Here is a 14,538-nt window from a genome sequence, read left to right on the forward strand (position 1 = left end):
TCAATTTGATAGAAAAAGGGCTTCTTCACACACAGCTTTTATCCTGCTGTTGAGATTGCTCACTCACGGAAGTTTGCGGATCCTTTTCATGACGTCGTCAACCTCCAGGGCACATCCAGAGGTATTTGCTGATTATTCCATCTCAAAAAAATCTGGAAACAATGAACTATCTATACAAGTCAGATTGTTACGCTATTAAAACAGCCACTAGATGGCACTGTTTCATTGATCACTATTGAACCTTGAAAATTTAAAACATCCCCTCTCAGCAATCACGCTGTCTGGGAGCCTGCTGTAAACGTGGAAAGACTCTATAACGGGAGGACTGTGGGTTTTTTCTTTAGTTTAAAGACAGCCAAAGGCTAACATTGTGGCACAAAACAGCACAATAATTTGATGGGTTCGGAGTTGGTACAAGAATGTGGGATTTTTGTCTGTGTTAACTAAAAACCCACATTTGATGTATTGGCATATAGTTGTGGGTGGTGGAACAAAATCTGGAAGTTGTGTCACAAAACAAGCAAAAAACTTTGGCCCAGGTTTAGAGGTGATATGACACTGTTGGATTTTCTAGTATTTGCCAAGCCCCACCTAAAGGAAGATCATTGTTACACTCTTGGTTGTGGCACAAAACAAGAACAAAACTTTGCCACAGGTTTGCAGACAATATGACAGGTTTGGGGGGGGGGTGTTATCTGTGAACCCACATTTGATGTATCGGTACACACTTCTGAGTGGTGGCACAAAACTTAAGGTTAGTGGCACAAAACTGGCATAAAACTCTGGCCTATGTTGGAGGAGATACTGCGGGAGGGGGGGCATTGTAGTTAACAGAGCTGAAACGCATCACTCAAAGAAGTACAAAAGAAGACCTGCGATTTGCATAAAATTTGCATATGCTACTTTGTACATATAGATCCCAATCTAGAAATAGTTACTATAATGTAACTAGAAATACAGTACCTCTGACCACAGTGTGGAAAACTGAATGGGTGACCTGTGTACCTGCCTGTTCAGGAGCCGACTGTGGATGGGTAACTGTTGTTATGGTTCTTTATCTTTAAAACAGAATTGGAGAGGACAGCCCTTCAAAAAGAGAACTGTCCGCTGCAAAAGAGGGTGTCTGGCCACCCTAAATTATATCAGAACCTGAGTGTTCCTTGCTTATCTGCCATTTGATGGCCAGGCTTAAGCAGGGGCAGGGGGATTTTAATAAATTCCTTGGTATCCAGAAGTATTTCGCATACACACATGGATATTTTATCTTGTTGGTCTGCCCAGAGGTTTCTAAGCACATGGGCTCTATTTTCAGACAAGGACCTTTCTCATGCTGATGGCACCTAAATCCCTCCAATGAACATGGGTCACAATCCATTGGGAGTTCTCCTGTGCAAGCTTCATTGGAACCCACAGAAGCTGGCTAGGGACACTGCCACAGAGGCCACCGCTCGAATGTGGAAAACACGAGCTGGCTAGTGCCTATGATGTCACCAGCAATGACCGTGCTGTTGCACAGCTCTTGTTCATTTCAGTGGGGCTTGCCCAGGAGAACGTCCTGGTGGACTGTGCATAATGGGTCAGAGCCTATTCCTGTTCTGCCACTCTTATTGATATCCAAAATCTTACAAATCAAGTTGATGGTAACTGGGGACATTCCATCTCATTCAGTTGTGTTTGCTTGTTTTTAAAGCAAGTTGCAAGTTCCTAAGACTGTGGGAAGCTTACGCACCATCTGTTGAAATCCCAGAAGCCAGAGGAGGGCTGCGGAGGATGTTGTCTGCAGGGCCTGCACAAGACACCTCCGCACCCCACACGTCTGCACTGCATGACTCGGGAGCCCTGCCCCGGGATCCCTTGCTGCCTCGCAGAGGGTGCCTCCTTTCGGAAGAGGCGCTGCTGCCTGGGTGTCCCCAGAGAGACTGCTGCTGCAGATGATTGCACTGTTCACTTCTGCAGGTGGCCAGCCTGGTTCTTCTTGTGCTCCAAAGTCAGGGCTTCCCTGTTTCACTGTGTCACGCATGCCGTGGCTAAGGGAAGCAGAATAAATTCTGGCAAAGTATCTGCAAACTTCCCTCATTTGTATAACTTAGTCAGGCTGCAGGATTCAACTCCTCCTGGTGAAGAATTTAGTCAACGTTGAGCATATGTGTAGGTTTAGTTATATTTAGGGTAGTGGTACCCTGAGAGCCAGTGTGGCTTAGTGGCTAGAGTGCTGGACTGGGAGTTGGGAGATCCGGGTTCTAGTCTCCACTTGGCCATGGAAGCTCACTGGGTGACTTTGGGCCAGTCACAGACTCTCAGCCCAGCCTGCCTCACAGGGTTGTTGTGAGGACAAAATGGAGAGGAGGAGGATTATGTATGCCATCTTGGTTTCCTTGGAGGAAAAAAGATGGGATATAAATGTAATAAGTAATAATAGTGTGCAAGATGTGATTTTGCATGAGTGGGCAAAAAGCACAGAATTGAGCTTCCTGAAAATCCCTCTTTTTTTTAAAAAAAAAAAAGAGTTTCTAGCCCTTCGGGCTGCCAAGTGTGTAGGCCCTGTCTGCTGAAATCTCAGAAATCAGACGAGCAGCTTGTAGCATCAGGATATATAGGGGTGGGCAGAAAGTAGATTGGGATCTATTGTTAAATCTCTGCAAGGTTTGCAGTAGATTTTCAAGGGTTTCTGACTTTAATGAGAGCAAGGAGATAAAACAACAAGAATGAGTGCAGCAGCAACAAACCTCCGCTGTGGCTGGGCTTGTGCTAAGTGCTTCTCTCTTGGCCTCAATATTCCTCATCTGTAAACTAGGAGTACTAATTGGTAGCTTTTAAACAGGTCTTTGTTCAGCTCCACTGGCCAGTTTTAGAGTGATGTTTTCACACCCGTGATCTGTGGTAACCGTAGATGCCAGTTCATGGGGTGCAGTAGATGACTGACTCTGTCTGCCCCCACCGCCATTTTGCGCTTGTCTCTGGCTGGCAGCCCTCCACATTCTAGAAGAAACAAAATGGCTCCCACAAGCCTGAGGTCTGCCTGCTCCATAGTAGGCAGGCAGAAAATTAAATGCAATGTAGCTCAAATTTCCCCTTCATGGATCACTGCCTTGTTGTGGCAAAGGGGCTTGCGTAAATCAGTGAAGCCATAAGCTATGCCGTGCAGGGCCACCCAAGACGGGCAGGTCATGGCGGAGAGTTCTGACAAAATGTCACTGGAGAAGGAAATGGCAATCCACTCCAGTATTCTTGCCAAGAAAACCCCATGGAACGTATCACAAGGCTAAAAGATACGACGCCGGAAGATGAGCCCCTCAGGTCGGAAGGTGTCCAGTATACTACTGGGGAAGAGCAGAGGATATTTCCAAGTAGCGCCAGGAAGAGTGAAGTGGCTGGGCCAAAGCCGAAAGGACACTCAGCTGTGGATGTGTCTGGTGGTGAAAAGAAAATCCGATGCTGTAAAGAACAATATTGTTTAGGAACCTGGAATGTCAGATCAATGAATCAAGATAAGCTGGGGGTGGTCAAACATGAGATGGCAAGATTGAACATCGACATCTTGGGAATCAGCGAACTAAAATGGACAGGCATGGGCGAATTTAATTCAGGTGACCATCATATCTACTACTGTCGGTAAGAATCCCTTAGAAGAAATGGAGTCGCACTCATAGTCAACAAAAGGGTGGGAAAAGCAGTACTGGGGTACAATCTTAAAAATGATAGAATGATCTCAGTACGAATCCAAGGCAAACCATTCAACATCACAGTAATTCAAGTCTATGCCCCAACCACTGATGCCGAAGAAGCTGAGGTTGATCGGTTCTATGAAGACCTACAACACCTTCTAGAACTAACACCAAAAAAAGATGTCCTCTTCATCATAGGGGATTGGAATGCCAAAGTAGGAAGTCCAGAAATCACCGGGATAACAGGCAAGCGTGGCCTTGGTGTACAAAATGAAGCAGGATAAAGGCTTACAAGGTTTTGCCAAGAGAACACGCTGATCATAGCAAACACTCTTTTCCAACAGCACAAGAGGCGACTCTACACATGGACATCACCAGATGGTCGATATCGAAATCAGATTGATTATGTCCTTTGCAGCCAAAGATGGAGAAGCTCTATACAGTCAGTCAAAACAAGACCTGGAGGTGACTGAGGCTCAGATCATGAGCTGCTTCTTGCAAAATTTCGGCTTAAATTGTAGAACGTAGGGAAGACCACAAAACCATTCAGGTATGACCTCAATCATATCCCTTATGAATATACAATGGAGGTGAGGAATAGATTTCAGGGATTAGACCTGATAGACAAGAGTGCCTGAGAAACTATGGATGGAGGTCCGTAACATTGTTCAGGAGGCAGCAACTCAATCCATCCCAAAGAAAAAGAAATGCAAGAAAGCAAAGTGGCTGTCTGAGGAGGCTTTACAAGTAGCTGAGAAAAGAAGGGAAGCAAAAAGCATGGGAGAAAGGGGAAGATATATCCAACTGAATGCAGAGTTCCAGAGAACAGCAAGGAGAGACAAGAAGGCCTTCTTAAATGAACAATGCAAAGAAATCGAGGAAAACAACAGAATGGGAAAGACTAGAGATCTCTTCAAGAAAATCAGAGGTCTCAAGGGAACGTTTTGTGCAAAGATAAATCGGAGATCTCAAGGGAACGTTTTGTGCATGATAAAGGACAAAGAAGGCAGGGACCTAACAGAAGCAGATGAGATTAAGAAGAGGTGGAAAGAATACACAGAAGAACGATACAGGAAAGATCTTAATGTCCTTGATAGCCATGAGAGTGCGGTCACTGAACTTGAGCTGGACATCCTAGAGAGTGAAGTCAAGTGGGCCTTATTCCAGCTGAGCTATTTAAAATCCTAAAAGATGATGCTGTTAAAGTGCTGCACTCAATATGCCAACAAATTTGGAACACTCCACAGTGGCCACAAGACTGGAAAAGGTCAGTTTACATTCCAGTTCCAAAGAAGGGCAACGCCAAAGAGTGTTCAAACCACCGTACAATTGTGCTCATTTCACATGCCAGCAAGGTGATGCTCAAAATCCTACAAGCTAGGCTTCAGCAGTATGTGAACTGAGAACTACCGGAAGTACAAGCTGGGTTTCGAAGAGGCAGAGGAACTAGAGATCAAATCGCCAACTTTCGCTGCATCATGGAGAAAGCAAGAGAATTCCAGAAAAACGTCTCTGCTTCATTGACTACGCTAAAGCCTTTGATTGTGTGGATCACAACAAACTGTAGCAAATTCTTAAAGAGATGGGAGTACCAGACCACCTTACCTGTCTCCTGAGTAACCTGTACGAGGGTCAAGAAGCAACAGTAAGAACCGGACATGGAACAACCGATTGGTTCAAAATTGGGAAAGGAGTACGACAAGGCTGTATATTGTCGCCCTGCTTATTTAATTTATATGCAGAGTACATCATGAGAAACGCCGGGTTGGATGAATCACAGGTCGGAATTAAGATTGCCGGGAAAATTATCAACAACCTCCGATACGCAGACGATACCACCCTAATGGCAGAAAGCGAAGAGGATCTCAAGAGCCTCTTGTTGAGGGTGAAAGAGAAGAGTGCAAAAGCTGGTTTGAAACTCAACATTAAAAAAACGAAGATCATGGCATCTGGCCCCATCATTTCCTGGCATATAGAAGGGGAAGAAATTGAAGCAGTGACAGATTTTACTTTCTTGGGCTCCAAGATCACTGCAGACGGTGACTGTAGCCATGAAATTAAAAGACGCTTGCTCCTTGGGAGGAAAGCTATGGCAAACCTAGACAGCATAGTCAGAAGCAGAGACATCACCTTGCCAACAAAGGTCCGTCTAATCAAAGCTATGGTTTTCCCAGTAGCAACATATGGCTGTGGGAGCTGGACTATAAGGAAGGCTGAGCGCCGAAGAATTGATGCTTTCGAACTCTGGTGCTGGAGAAGACTCTTACGAGTCCCCTGGACTGCAAGGAGGTCAAATCAGTCCATCCTAAGGGAAATCAACCCTGAGTGCTCATTGGAAGGACAGATACTGAAGCTCCAATATTTTGGCCACCTAATGCGAAGAGAAAACTCCCTGGAAAAGACCCTGATGCTGGGAAAGACTGAAGGCAACAGGAGAAGGGGACGGCAGAGGATGAGATGGCTAGATAGCATCACCGATGCAATGAATATGGACTTGAGCACACTCCGGGAGAGAGCGCAGGACAGGAAGGCCTGGCGTGCTATGGTCCGTGGGGTCACGAAGAGTCGGACATGACTTAATGACTGAACAACAACAAGCTCAAGTTTCTATAATTTCTTTTTGTGTGTGTGGTGCAGAATTTAAACCATCTTTTTCAGCACAGAATACACCCAGTTTTATCCATGCAAAAAATCCATTTTCAAGATTTTTTTAAAAATGGACTGGATGCAAGTTTCATCATCTTGTGGAGATTTTGTCTTTTACTTTGGGGATTGTGGGTTCAGAGGAGGCGCCACAAAATGCTTCCAAACCCAGAGGTTTTTCCCATCCTTTTTTTCTTTCTGGGTTTGTGTGGGGAGAGTCGGGGAAACTGTTCTAGGAAATGTTGCTCAGGACAAGTGCTGCTTCCCTCACATGAGCGGATGGCCAAGCGCTCCCTCGAGGCGCCTGTGCTGGCAGGAGGGGCTGGCCAGTGCTGCGGCTATTCTTCAGCCATCAGGAGAGTTTACGTCTTGCAGGATAAATGGCCTGGCCTTTTCCCGCCAGTGTTTACTTGTGGAGGGCCAACTGGACAGGTCAGGACGCGAGAGGATTGATAGGGGATGCGGCGTGACTGGAGCTGTCCCTTGGGAGTCGGGGAGAGTCAGTACAGAGCGTTTGTGTTTCTAGCCTGGATCTGGAGATGTTTTTGGAGAAAGCGAGACCTGGCCAGCACACGGAGATGCAGCAGGGCAGGTCCCTCTGTTCCAGTGCGCCGCTTCCATCTACATGTGTCGCATCCGGGTTGCACCACACTGTGCGCAAGGATCTACACGCACGCGCGCACAAACCCAAATCAGTCTGAAACAACCTGCTCAACAACCTACCCTGCCTCCAGGCCAACCACAGGCTGCCTGCCAGGTGTCTGTTGAGGAAATAATGAATCATTCCCTCTAACAGTGAACTCAGGTGGTTGACTGCCAACAAGACTGGAATCAAAACACAGACACTGACTGAGAAAGAAGCCGGCGATATCGTCAGGCTTGGAAGACTCCTGAGATATGCAGAAGTACAAAACAAACCGCAAAGGGGATGACCTCCCCACCCCCAAAAAACACCCCAATGACAGCGGAGCAGGTTCGGTGGCCTGCACAGACCACGAAATGTTCAGTTGGGAAAGGAAAACGGAGCACTGGAAAGTCCAGCGGGCCACTTGAGCCCTGTACAGCTTATAGCACCCTGGAGGAAGGTGTGGCATGGCTGGCCGTCTGCATTCCGCTTGAGCAGCTGCAAGACAGGTGCTTGGGGGCAGGGGGAGGCTGAGCCCGTCCAGAAGTCCTGCTCTTCGACCTAAGTAGGGTTGTTGCCAGTAGCAAAAAACCTTTGAAAGGCCCAAGGAAAGGATGGTGGCCAGATGAAAAATCTTTACCTGGGAAAGGAACCAATGACCGAGTTTTTGTTTTGTTCTTTTAGAAAAGGCATATACGGACAGAGTACCTCTGCTTGGAGCATATGTAGACAGGACCCCTGCAAAGAATCTTTTTGGGGTCTGGAATTTTAAAGAAGCACATTTTTAGAAAAGAAGGAAATAACAAATGGTCCCAGGGCATAGTCTGAAAGCACTTGAGACAGCCACCTTGCTGAAGCTAAGCAGGTTGGGTCTGGTCAGTGCTTGGAGAGGGGACCATCTGGGAACCACATGTAGCCACCTTGAGTTCCACAATGGAAGAAAGGTGGGATATAAATGTAATAATAATAATAATAAGTATTATTATTATTATTATTATTATTATTATTATTATTATTATTCCTCCTCCTCCTCCTCCTCCTCCTCCTCCTCCTCCTCCTCCTCCTTCTGGCATTATACCTCTTCTGCCCTGGCAACAGAGTGAGATGCAATTCCGGAAAGGTCTGCTGGCCATCCAACTCTTGCTCCCTCATATGACTGTAGTTCCTTAGTGGTGAGGGGGTTGCACCCTGTGTATGCTCAAAAGCACCATCTTCTTCAAAAGTCAACATGTTTGAGGCACTTACTTTCAGTGGGGGGGGGGCGTGGAAGAGGTGTATACAGTTATGTCTGGCACAGAGAAAGTGGACAAGAAGAAGATTTTCTCCCTCTCTCATAACACTAGAACCCAATAGGGCCATCCAGTGACGCTGGATGGTGGGAGAGTCAAGACAGACAAGAGGAAGCAAGGACTTCTTCACACACTGTGTAGTTATACGGAATTAGCTACCACAAGATGTAGAGAGGGCCGCCACTTGGGTGACCTTAAAAAGGGATTGGACAAATTCCTGGATGAGAAGGCTCTCAATGGCTACTAGTCCTGATGGCTAATGTGCTGCTTCCAGTATCAGAGGCACTGTGCCTCTCAATACCAGTTGCTGGGGAACATGGATGGGAGAGTGCTGTTGCACTCATGTACCACTTGTGAGTTTCCTGGGGGCAGCTGGTTGGTCACTATACAAACAGAATAGTCCTTTGGTCTGGTCTGGCACAGCATTTCTTCTCAAATTACAGCGAGTTCCCTAGTTCCAGGAATATCCCCTGGTTTTCAAAAGAGGGTTGTCCCCTGGCCCAGCAGAGGCTCTGCTCCCATCACACCCAGCCCCCCCTTCTCTGCAACACCACCAAGCCAGCCATCCCTGCCAAGTGCTTCCTGCTGCACATGATTCAGGAGGGTTTGTGGCACCGAAAGTAGTGTCCTGGGACAAAGCCTAGATAGGGAAACTCCTCTGGCTGCAGCACAGCCTCTTAAACTCTCGGATCCATCTCGGGTGTGTCCTTTTGTACCTGACCCTGCTGGACAAGATGTTCTCTGCACACCCTCGCTGTGGCTGTTTCTGGGAATGGACAAGGCCCACGGCCAGGCCATGTCCACTGATCCTGGCGATGCGCAGTGGCAGGGGGCAGCAGCAGACCTCTTCCCCCTCCTGGAACTGGGCCATCTTGCCTGGCCTTCTGTCACACAAAGCTCCACTAATAGCTCAGGTGGGAAGCCAGCCCGGCCCTACCATCAGGCACGGTGAAGAAGTGGCCTGCCTCAGGCAGCACCACATTTGGGGGCATCGTTAGAAGGCTAGCAATCTAACATAGTTATCATGAGTCATCGCCAGTGGGGATGGGGAACTGGACAGTCTTCCTGCCTCAGCACCAAAACAATGTGTGCCTACTCTGGGGGCGAGGCCTGGACTCTGCCACAGTCTCCCCGTCTTGCCCTCCCCACTCGGCTTGTGGCCAAGCCCTCCCTGGCTGATGGTGGGGAAGCCACAGGGTCTCCACAGAGCTCACAGGAAGGAAGCTGCAAGAGATCAATTAAGACATGAGGCTGGGAAACTCATTAGGCTGGGCCTCTCCTTCACCTCAGCTCCCACCACATGACTGTGTGCGCGTGGAAGATATGTGGGGAGAGGAGTCCCCCACGCTGGCAGCTTACAGGTGGGGGGGAGCACAGGGCAGGCAAGAATCTCCCTGGGGGCTTTTCTATCTCTCGTGTAACTTTGTGAAACTCTCATAGGGGAAGAAGAACTAATGGTGGAGAGGGGGAAAGATATTTTTTTAATTTTACTAAAACGCAACCAAGATTCATTAAGAGTGACAGTGTGTGGCAGTGAAATCCTGAATGCAGGCTTGCAAGTAGCTCTTCGTTCACCTAGGCACCTATGGTGCGCGAGTCTGGCCTCCAGGTGTCCAGGCAAAAAGGTCTTTGTAACCTGGTTGATTCACCCCTCACAACCCACACATCCTCGTTTAGCTGTCAGTGACAGACACAGATGTATGTTGGTAGGTGGGCCAGGAATTCTTACAGACTCCTTGAGAAGATAGTTGGAACCTCTGTGGCAAGGGACAAGTCAGGGTTATTTGACACTGCCCTTGAACCACAGATGTTGAGCAAAAAGTGCTCTGTGTGTACTCGAGGCACTCATCTGTCTTATTTCTACATGAATCTCTAAAGACTGCCCATGTGTTATTTTTATAGAGAGATGTGAAAGATGTTGCGTGCATGTATTTGAGGTACTGGAGCAGGTAGAGGTGTTTGCGACCTGGAGAGATGTTTTTGCATGTGCAAGGCAGAGAGCCCTGTTGTGTGTGAGCAGAAAGTGCATGCAGGCAAGAAGGGTGTGCTGGGTGACAGCATGAGGCGCATGGAGCATGCAAGAGCTGGGTGGGAGTCACTTCATGGAGCTCTCAGAGGTCACCTTTTGATGAGGAGAGAGATAAAGTAAGAGGAGGTTGTACACTGTAAGCAGAATGAGAACAGGAGATGCACATGATTCATACAACAGAACTTTGCTCAATATTTTCTTTTTCATCCTTCTTGAGCTGAGAGAAAAGTAAAGATCAAACTGCTAAAGCTGGGTAGGAAGTAGGATTAGGAGAGTACCCAGACAGGGATCAAAGAAATGAGATAGGCTCAGAGTTTTTACTCAGGAACTGACATTAGGAGGAGTGTGGAGGGTATTGGATTTTCATGGGGGTAAAGGGTGAGACCCTTCACATTTGTTGAAGGCGGATTCAGGCTGTATATCACTGTAGTAACAAAATGGGGGAGGAGGAAGTTTCACTACCACAGCCATTTCATTAATTTAACTCAAGTTTTAATTCAAGTTGGCTACACTGGCATCCTTATTTGTCAGTTTGTCCAACTTTATTAACAAACTTCTAAAATACGGAGTGTTAATTTTTAGTTGCTTTTTATGCATCTGAGGGTCCTTCAATTGATGGTGTGTGTGTGTGTGTGTGTGTGTGTAGAGAGAAAGAGAGACTCTCCAAAATACTATGCAGAGCATGGAAATTCCCATCTTCTGACTAGTGGAAGTCTTGCTTTCTCCCTTCTTTTCCCAAGATTATGAGATTTCACCAGGCCCTTCTGCACATTTTAAAGCTCATCTTTGTAATCGTAAGGACTAGAACCTTCTTTTTTTAAATAACAGCTGAGCTTTTGGGGAAGCTAAATTTAGACTGCAACAAGCACCCCACAAGGGTAGTGGGAGAGATACATACCCCCCATAAGCCTGGCCACTCGAAGGCAGGTAAACATTTCCTTGAATTCCCCCTATTAACTACAGCTGTTAGATCCTGCTATGAATGACTGCTTGAATATGCCAACTCCATCTCACACACACACACAGAGCAATTCCTCAGCCCAGGACAGACAAGACCTCATCTGAAGATGTTGGAAGTAGTTGAAATCCATACCTTCACCCCAAAATATACAAGAAAGGGGTGTGGTTAAATTAATATGCATTTATTTTACTTTTTTGTGCAGAACAGGTATAACTTCCCCTCCACGAATTAAGCCAGCTCTTGCCATGTCCTGCCCCACCCATCCACTCCATGGCTGCATGAGTGAACTCAGTAACAGCAGGGTGCAGAGGAGAAGCAGCCTCAGAATATGCAAGTGCATGTCGTAGGCGCATTACTTAAATAAATGGCAGTGCTCTCTTTCATAATATATTGGGGGCTCCATTTTTCCTGTTCCACAACAGGCATGGCTGGATTCTTAACTGGTGCAGGCAGAAAGGACAGAGAGCCCCCACCCCCCACCCCTGTGGCCACATCCGTCCCCCTCCCCTCCCCCAACCAGTTGCACCCCCCCTGACATTTTCAACACATCCCCATTTAAAGGCGAGCGGTGCTCTTCTCCAGCCATCGCTACACAAGGTCATTTCAAACATGGCCACGGCATCTTTGAAAAGTCTTGGCTGCTCCAGAAAAGCAGAGAAAGTGACTCTGTTTGTGGGGGTGGGGGGATGGAAACATTAAAGCAAAGATACAGCAGGCTTTGGTGGGTGTGCTGGCGGTGGGGGTCCATTGCATCCCTTACTCAGAGTGGGGATCCCACAGTGGATGGTTCTTCAGAAATGGAACCCCTGTGGGAGACTCCAGACTCCTGCCCAGTAACCTCGGGGCTGAGAGAGGAGGTCTGGATTCTGGCAGCGTGAACGTTCTCACGCCAGCGTTTCAGCCTCATTCCCTGCAGGCCGCTGCTGCCGGTGCCTGGGTCTCCGGTCCAGCCAGGAGAGGCAGGATAGCCCCAAGTGTGAGAGGCGGTGCAGTTGGACCTGGACGCAACAGACTTCACTCGTAGGGATCTCAATGAAGAAGGCCCGATCCTGGCAGAGAGCTGCCTCCCCCTCCATCAGCTCCAAGCCCTCCATGACAGCCAGGATGTCCTGCCGCTGGGCTTGATTCTGCAGGCCCCGGACGTCCAGGATAGCCGACACATGATTCTTCCTGCAGGAGGCAAGGATTGGTTCGGTCATGGGTCACCAGAACATCACACAACAGTGGACTGTGTTTAAAAGGAAACGTGGGCTGATCCTGCACGCCCTAAAGAGCTCAAAACAGCTGCTATAAGACAAGCTGCAGGCAAGGACTTGCACCACTAACTTCTGCGAGCAGATGCGCTCATGACGCCATTTACATTGGCGGCTGCTTATATCTCAACCCATGTGGCATGGCTGTTTGTCTGCAGTGGCACTGCTCCCCATGTGGCTTTGGCAACTTTCAACCACACCAACTCCTGAACCCGCTTTTGGGGGACTTTTCAGTGATGGTGGGGTGAAAACAATGACAACCTCATAATAGGGCCATTTGCGTTACCTCTTTATGATGAGCTGAAAACTCACAATCTATTCTAGGGCCAAACCATTTACGGTGCAGGTGGGGGATAAGCTGTCTTGAAGGTTCCCCAAAATTAAACCAAGCCAAAACATCCTGCACATACAACATGTGCATGTAAGGGAGAACATTACAGGCTAGTTCGCTCCCTGGTATGCTAGTTTTGAGTGAACTTATAGTGGCTGATTCCCCTCCTGCCGCTGAAGTGGCGCAGCCCAGCTGTAGCAGCATCACCTGATTCTGCTGGTCCTCTAAATGAGCTCCATTTGAATCTGCCCTTGTAGCCGCTTGGATGTATGGCAGAAGATTCAGGACAACAAAAGAAAATCCTTTACGCAATGCAGAATGTGTCTGTAGAGTTTGCTGGTGTTGGTCAGTAGTTTAGATCAGGGTGGGCTAAAGGTAGAGCTCCAGATGTTTTGGACATTGCGTCCCAGCATACCTGGCCATTGGTCATGCTGGTAGGGGTTTCTGGGAGCAGAAGTCCAAAACATCTGGAGATCTACCTTCTGCCCACTCCTGGCTTAGATGCCTTTAAAGGGGGATTCAACCAGTGTGTGTGTGGGGGGGGGGGCTGTCCCTGGCCCTGTGCTCTCCAGGTCCGAGGTGAGAGATCGCAGGAGCTGCCAGGCGCCGCGTCCCCCTTGTGCAAGAGTTTATTTAAAGCCCTGCGGGTTCGGATGTCTTGTTAGCTTCAGGAAGCTGGCGCAGGGCCCACACAATCAGCGAAGCCCCGTTCTGCAGGCTGCCCAGAAGCGCCGCGGGTGAGGTGGGGAATGGTGGACTGGCGCATGGCTGAGCACTGGATTAATGGCCCCTCTGAGGAGCTTTTTCCCAGCACCAGAGGCCTGCGGAGTGGAGGGGAAGTCGCCAACTTTCTCAGGAGGACTCTGCTAATTAGCAACTCATATCCGTCCCCTGCTCCCTTCTCTGCACGCCTAAACAACAGGCCTTGCTCCAGTCCCCATCCAGGCAATGCCTCCAGTCGCATAGGAAGTCTCTCGCTTGGTAAATCACACCACTTCCTTCCTTGGATGTCTCCTGGGGAGCAGCGGGAAACAATCAGATGTGGCTGGTTGTGGGTGGCTGCCCTTCTCTGAGATGTGCCCCCTGCGCCTGGCATGTCTCAGCAGCACCAGAGGCAGTTGGCCTGCAGTCGTGTGCCAAGGGGGCTCCCCGTTGTCCCTCTGTGGCCAAGGGAGCCCTCAAGCCCCCAAGTGCTGATGGAAGGCGCCCCCTTCCCTTCACCCTGACCCCACGATGCAGTTTAGCTGCAAAGGGGTGGGGAGCAAAGGCTCAAAGGGAGGGATGAAGTTGCGCTCTCCAGGGTGCTCCCTCGGGGGCTTCGCCTCCTCTGAAGGGTCTCCATGGGAAGCAACAGGAGCTAAGAGGGAGGGGCCAGAGTCAAGGGGAGGCGGGTGGCCATTCCTGCTTTTGCCATTCGCTGGGCTGCTTCTGCTCCCCATCCTGTCCATCCATCTCCATCCAGAGGCACCTGGAAAAGACCGGGTCCTCCCCTGAGCAGATGGGTCCCCCATACCTGTGTCCCCCGTCCCTGTGAGGGACCACTAGGCTCCACTGATAAATCAGCAGGCTCCCTCCCCCCCCCCCCCCGGAACACAGGAAGCTGCGTTAGACCAGGCCACGCTATTTGCCCTTCCAGCCAAGGATTGTCTGACCTGACTGGCAGCAGCTCCCACAGGTCTCAGAGAAGGGCCTTTCCTATCACAAGCAAAAGATGTGGCTCTGCCTCTGAGCTGTGGCCCCTT

At 48.8% G+C, this 14,538-nt stretch overlaps 1 protein-coding gene across 1 annotated transcript in view; it reads right to left on the reverse strand.

Annotated features, from left to right (window-relative positions):
- Nucleotides 1-11,373: 11,373 nt before the first annotated feature.
- The window catches only part of EXOC3L2 (exocyst complex component 3 like 2), a 40,692-nt gene continuing 37,527 nt past the window's right edge, over nt 11,374-14,538 (reverse strand). The window contains exon 12 of the mRNA XM_084814599.1: nt 11,374-12,382. Within this exon, the coding sequence (XP_084670725.1) occupies nt 12,097-12,382 (286 nt within the window). The 3' untranslated portion in view covers nt 11,374-12,096. The remainder of the gene's footprint in view (nt 12,383-14,538) is intronic.

The sequence above is a fragment of the Heloderma suspectum genome, chromosome 10 (genome assembly GCF_057233095.1).
Source record: "Heloderma suspectum isolate Gila_16-S chromosome 10, 16-S_ref, whole genome shotgun sequence".
Lineage (NCBI taxonomy): Eukaryota > Metazoa > Chordata > Lepidosauria > Squamata > Helodermatidae > Heloderma > Heloderma suspectum.